The sequence below is a fragment of the Papilio machaon genome, chromosome 25 (assembly GCF_912999745.1).
Source record: "Papilio machaon chromosome 25, ilPapMach1.1, whole genome shotgun sequence".
NCBI classification, from domain to species: Eukaryota; Metazoa; Arthropoda; class Insecta; order Lepidoptera; family Papilionidae; genus Papilio; species Papilio machaon.
The window spans coordinates 3,798,079-3,805,199 of NC_060010.1; the positions used below are offsets into that span (position 1 = coordinate 3,798,079).

At 33.7% G+C, this 7,121-nt stretch overlaps 1 protein-coding gene across 1 annotated transcript; it reads right to left on the reverse strand.

Moving 5' to 3' along the window:
• Positions 1 to 2,454: 2,454 nt before the first annotated feature.
• LOC106711128 (attacin-like) lies at positions 2,455 to 3,776 on the reverse strand. Its single transcript, XM_014503360.2, has 3 exons — positions 3,349 to 3,776; positions 2,917 to 3,114; positions 2,455 to 2,670 (listed from the first exon to the last, which is right to left on the reverse strand). The coding sequence occupies exons 1-3, from the start codon at positions 3,705 to 3,707 to the stop codon at positions 2,466 to 2,468; spliced, it is 762 nt and encodes a 253-aa protein (XP_014358846.2). The 5' UTR covers positions 3,708 to 3,776; the 3' UTR covers positions 2,455 to 2,465.
• Between the last annotated feature and the right edge of the window lie 3,345 nt (positions 3,777 to 7,121).

Sequence of the window (7,121 nt, forward strand, 5' to 3'; positions counted from 1 at the left end):
GAGGACTTCGCGTTCGCATCGCATCTCGCACTGAACTCTTAATTAATTAATTATTATGTCTCATGAAAGTTTAAACAATTTTTAACTATTACAAACTAGCTTTCACCAGCGACTCCGTCCGTCCGCACGGAATAAAAAAAATGCACACAAGATAAAAAAGTTTCTATGTCCGTCTCCTAGTTCTAAGCTACCTCCCCATCAATTTTCAGCTAAATCAGTTTGACCGATCTTGAGTTATAAATAGTGTAACTAACACGACTTTATTTTATATATATAGATAAGATAAACTAATAAACTTTTAAACTGATTTCACTAACTCTTTTATCGATAAACGATGTTTTTTGTTTACGAGTATCATTTAATATTTGAAATTAAACTGAGCTGGCTTGAATATCTAGTGAAATATATTTACTTATTCATATTTATTCATACATTATTTATCATCATCTCCCTGTTCTTATCCCACTATATTAAAGGTATGTCATTTGTCATTTTAATACTACCATTCTTAATAATGTCACATTTCACGTAATTCATATATCTATGTGAGTATAGAAATCGTTTTATTTACTAATGTTAACGCTCTAGTAAGCGTGATATACTTCAAAGCGTTTTACATTTGATGTGAAAAGTCAGACATATCGTGTTCTTTCTAAGCTACATTTATTGAACGAATAACACTTTGAGTATCTACGTTACATGTAACAAGCATTCCTTTGAGCTTTACTTCCAAAGGCATAAATTGAATTAATGAAAAATATATAAAATAAATAATTTAGCGGCCTATATCTTCATTTCCCGCACGAGTAGACGTGACATGTTTTTGTCCTCTATAAAAACCTGTCATTCGTAATTACAGTCGTCACTTCTTTTTCATGTCACCTTTCATAAAATAAATCCATCTATTCTAAGTTTCGTCGCCTATCCGGTCGTCTGACCAAGTCCAGACGATGTTGGGACTCAACATTCCGACCGCCATGAGACAAGCCGCGGACAGAGCGGTGTGGAAGAAGCTCGTCGACACATCAGTGAAGGCACTTCAAGATGAGCACGACCTTCAGTAATGAAGAGTACGAAGAAGAAGAAGATTCTAAGTTTACCTTAACTGAAATTATCGACCATATTTTAAAAACTTTAGGACTATTCATATTTGGTCAGCATGGTCACAGTTTTATGAGAAAAATTTTAATGTCTTGGAACGTTTTAAAATTCTTCTTGTAATAAAACAAGTACTATATGTTGATAAATGTACATATAAAATAAATCTAACTCAAGGCTTAGTAAATCGGCTTCTAAGAACGTATCAGTTTAGTCTCTAGAGGGTACGAATTTTAGAGTTTGGAGTGAAATTTACGGGCAGCCTTGCTTGTTTATTTACGATACAAACGTGATTTAGGATCCCACTCCAGTTACCTCGGGGTATTTAATGTTATATAAGTGTTTCTTGAATATGACACGTGACGAAAGGACGTATTTTTTAAAGCAATTTTAAATTGTGTGTCTTTCTTAGAGTTCTGTATTTTCTCTGAAGTACATTTGTTTTTTTTAAATGATAGCATCTTAGAAATGTATGAAAAAAATCATAACTCATTGTCACGTTCCGTCTAAGCCGAGTGTGAGAGCGCGGAACAAGCGACAGAAAGGCAAGATCGGCCTAAGCGTTCGGCTTCTGACTCTTGTTTAATTTAATTCTTCAATTCATAAAAGTATGTAATTTCGAGCAGTTGCGGTTATTAGCGGTGGTGACGAGTCGAACTAAGAAAATAAATAAAATTAACTGTTAGGAAATTCAACAGGCGCATTTAAGAACGAATAAAAAGCTGTAATTTGCAACAGTGACTACAAATTATGAGTACGTCTAAGCTGTCCTGCGTATTCGGGCAAAGTTGCGTGAAGACAACATTATTACACTACAGTAGTCAGTCAGTCAGTATATGTTTATAAATGGCGTTGGTATACAGAATGTGAGCGGCTCCAAGGCCCCAGGTTACGTTTATGGCCATGCATTATTCAGTTTCATTACTTGGAAACTCTTCAGGCAGGCAATCGAATGGGCCGCTTTATTTATTACTATCCATTTCTTATTTATATAAGAAGGAATTTCTGAGATACCATGACGTATTTGTAACACTTTACTCGACTGGCAAGAGGTAAACTTTGCGTATGTATATTGTTAAATGATCTTAATTATTTTATTTAATTATAGTCTTATTTATTTAATTAAGATATAATATATTTGGGGGCAAACAAATTCTTTCACTCTTGGGAGGCTAGACCCCCAAGTGAAGTCGCGGGCAATTTCTAGACTATTTACGAGTATATTAAAAAAATCATACCCATATTGTATTGATCGAAATTTATACAGCAAAGGTATAGGTTATTAATGAAAGGTATAAATATAGTATTTTAAATGTTTATTACTTTATTTTTAAAATAATAATTAAATAAATCCTAAGTTGGAGATCTTAAAAAAATCTGGTGAAAGAAAGACCACCACTGGGTTCCCATCTGCTGTTGGGTATGTAGGGGGAGACGGATTTGCTCCAGCCAGCGTTCAGGTCCAGCGAGGAGGTGCGGTCCTTAAATAGGTTCAGGTTGCCCATCGCCGAGTAGTCGGTCTTCTTGAAAAGGTCCGTGTGCGCCGCGCCAAGGGACGCTCCGATTTTATCACTGGAATAATTGTTTGCCATAAGTAACTATCAAAAAACATTTTAGGGGGTTCAAGAATGCTTTACTATGGATTCAAACAGATCCAAAACAAGGTATATAAATATGATTATCCATTACTAGAACTAGAAGAATAGTAGATAGAGAGAAGAAAAGTTTTCTGAACTGTAGATGAAACTTCACTATGGGGGCTGTTGTTAATTTTCAATGATTGATTGGATTCTTCGATACGAATTCTAAATAACTCACTTGAATGTGTATCCAACTTTACCACCATAAGTGTCAAATGTGGGAAAGTTGGGTTTATCAGGGAAAGTTCTTGTAGCGAAAGCACTGGCAGTGATATCGTGGTGGTCATCGTGGAACAGATTGGTTTTACCGGCTGCGGTCAGCTGGTCAGCAACGCCGGGTATGCGGCTCGCCGTTAATGTTGCTCCGTGGCCCTTACTGTAACAAAATATTATCGTTTTGTATTAGTTCACTTTTAGATAAAAGCCTTTTAGATTCGATTCCTAGGAACTATTTTGATTCCTTGCTACTTTGTAACAAGGCCTATTGACGTACTAATAAAGAATTTCTGAGTTTTAGATGGAAAATAAGTGTGTTATGATCCGACTGCCTACATTTTTTGAGTTATGTTCTTTAATTTGTTAACTACCCATAGATCAAGAGTGTACTTACATATTGTCCCAAGCCAAACCACCTCCAGCTGAGCTGAAACCACCCTTGCCGTTTGCTGCATTGACTGAACCGATAGCACTCAACACATTACTGTCACCTCGAGCTATTGGTATCTTTGCAGCTACATTTGAACTTCCATCTGGGTTTGTGTTTATACTTCCATGTGCTTGTCTTCTAACTCTTTGTGGTTGTACATCTTCTCTAGTATTTACTGCTTCAGATGAATCATCTTCTAAAGCGTATACTAACATGTGATCATCTTCTTCAAGTACATAAGATCCTATTCTTTGTTTAGGAACACTCCTACTGCTTGCTCCTATCATTATGGCAGCAATTACTAATACTTTTAGTGAATACATTTTTAAGAAATTTTCTTTTCTCCCACAAAATTTGTAACTGTTTGTTGGATATGTTATGACTGATAATAGGACAAATATTGCAAGACATATTTATATGCAAGCGCTGGTCGTTTTAATTCCCCGATGACCTCTTGACCGTAGAGTTGACTCTTAGTTGCGTTGGAAGTGGTGATGCTTTATTTATACCAACAATCAATTGCCATAAGACGAATACACATTTCATGTTAGAATAAAAATTTGAAATTACTTTTTGTTTATATGATTAATTTATTTTTTAATTTCATGCATATTAGTATGACACGTAATGTTTTTTTTTTTTTCGAATACAGATTTTTTTATTATTATTTAAGCCAAGTAAAACAACATAATATATTTGACAGTGACAAAATAAAAAAAAAACTTTTGACATTTATCGTTAAGTCACTTACAGGTAAATTTGAGCAATGTTTGAGTTGCAGAGAGAAATCCCCGTGATAAGAAAACGACAAATAAACATATGTGAATGATCTCATGCTGTAATTATTCTCTTAACGTTTGATTCGAGTCTTAATTAGTACGCTCGTTCGGGAAAGTACCGCGCTCGTATGCAAAAGACCAATTTATTTGGAAGAGGTAACTTTTTGGCGCGTTAAATTTACGGTATTTATTTATGACGTCAAAAAGCTTTTAATTGTTATATAGACAAGTAATATTTCAATATGATGTTGTTAAAATTAAAAAAGAACAGTGTTTTAAAAATATTGATTCAAGAATCATTCAAATGTATATTTATTGGTAGTTACGACATATTATGTATATACGAAACATTTGAAAACAATATAATTTTTTTCTGATATAAATTTCAACCAATGATTTAAACTAGTCATAACATTTTTTTAACATCATTTTAATATTAGAAAAAATAAAGACATAACAAAATAAAGTCTAACTTTAGATTAAGAATTATGGAAATCAAACATCTCATACTACAAGACTTTTTTGAATTTTTTGATACCACCATTCATCAAAATAAATTATTCCAACTAGAATTATCGCGATAACCAAATTAAAGACGTTAAAAACACACTTTTTTAGTAGAATATGTAGTAATTTTCACACTTTTAATTACCATGAAATCATATTCGCCTAACAGAATGGAGATATCGGTTAGTCCATATGCACGAATTAAGAGGATTTATGGGTCCTCGATTTACTGTAATCTATGAGCAATAAATTTACGCTAGGCTCAGTCGGATACAGTGTCAAGATATATGAAATATACACAAATACAATGCATTCAACACATTAATATACATTTGTTTCATTTCATACATTAATGTATGAAGTACCGGTTGTCGCCCACAACTTCGTCGCACGGAATTAAAAAAAAAACTTAAAAGTAGCCTATGTATTCTTTCAGACTATGTTCTACATCTGTTACCTTCTAACAAATATCCATCTATTCATCCATACATCCGTATTATTACATACATAGATTACATCATGTACAATTTTCGCATTTATAATATTAGTAAGATCTAGGTTAACTAACGTATATTTCGTAGCGGGCTACACTGATGTAGCGGCTACGAAATTTCGCTGCTGAAACATCTGTACAAGAACATCTTGTTATCTCTGTTATTTTTATAGAAAATGAGAAGGATGATTGTATATTTTTAAACAGGTATTTCGGTAGTGGAAACCGGAAATGTCACAATATCTATCTTATATATACATAAAAGAAAGTCGTGTTAGTTACACTATTTATAACTCAAGATCGGTCGAACTGATTTAGCTGAAAATTGATGGGGAGGTAGCTTAGAACTAGGAGACGGACATAGGAACTTTATTATCTTGTGTGAATTTTTTTTATTCCGCGCGGATGGAGTCGCGGACAGAAGCTAGTAGTTTATAAATGTAAACAAATGAATCCTTATAACTTTAATTGATTTTCAGGATTTTTTTTTATATAAGAGAAGGGGGCAAACGAGCAACGAGAACACCAAAGTGTTCATCGACGCCTATGGACATCTGCAATACCAGAGGAATCGCAGATGCGTTGCCGGCCTTTGAGGATTGCAGAGATAACAAGTTTGTTTCCTTGAATAACGAGGAACTCTATCTATTCTTTTTGAGAAGACGATAATAGCTTTGGTAATTTTTTCAATACCTTGTCGATTAGGTGAATGCCCTCCCTTTACGAAATAAAAGACTAGTTTTTGTCCGCGACTTTGTGAACGAGGATTTAATAAAATAAGTAGCCTATGTATTCTTCCAGACTGTGTTATGTATCAAATTTCATCAAGCTCCGTTTTGCTGTTCTGGAGATAACTAGTAACAAAAATCCATCCAAACATTCGCATTTATAAATATTAGTAAGATAAGAAGTAAAGTAAGTTAAAGACCGAAACATTTTACTATTCAATTTTATGTTTAGCATAAACCACATCCGAGGAAATATGACGTTATCATTTAAGAATAAATAACTTGAATGTAAAAGCATGCATATACAATACGATATCAGTTTGTTTACATTACAACTCGCGCGACTCGGGGAATCCTTTAACATTTTACATTGATCATCTCTAATTTAGAAACTACATCATAAAATAAAAAAAAGACTTAAGTTCCCAGTATGGAAAGAATTGTATAAGTATATATTACAACACTCATTATCTTTGTAAAAAGAAAGACAACAATATTTTTCAATCAAGTTAAGACAATTTCACGGTTAATTATAAAATTATGAACAAGCAAACTTTTTGTAAAGTTACGCAGATTAAAAATTTTAATGGACTGTTCAGAAAAAAAAAAGAAATATTGTCTGGAAAAACAATTATTGCTATATAGATAGCATCAATTAAAAGTTAAAATTATTGTTAACCATAAAATAACCAATAGAGCGTCGGTGGCTTAGGGGTTAAGCACTTGACTTGCAATCTGCAGGTCCTGGGTTCGAATCCCGCCATGTACCAATGTGTTTTTCGATTTTCGATTTACATATGTACATTTATCCGACGTTCTTACGGTGAAGGAAAACATCGTGATGCAACCTGCACATATCTGAGAAGATATTCAATGATATGTGTGAAGTCAACCAACCCGCACTTGGCCAGCGTGATTGACTATGGCCTAGTCACCACTAACTTGGGGTAGGCTCCAAGCCCCTCGGTGGGGACGTATAGTGAGCTACTAAGAGTATTCATTTCTTCTGATCTTGGGAACTTTGTAATCTCCTAACCATCTGTGCTGCCGACTATAATAATAATCTCTAAAAGATAATTTATAGAAATTATATTTTAGTTATATGAAATCACTTCTAGTGTATTTTACTTCATGTTACAATGTCAAAGATGCAACGGGGAAGAACACGAGTCATCTTGGAGATGTATAAATATGTTAAGTATTGTTGGTTAGATTATCAGTTGCTTCCTA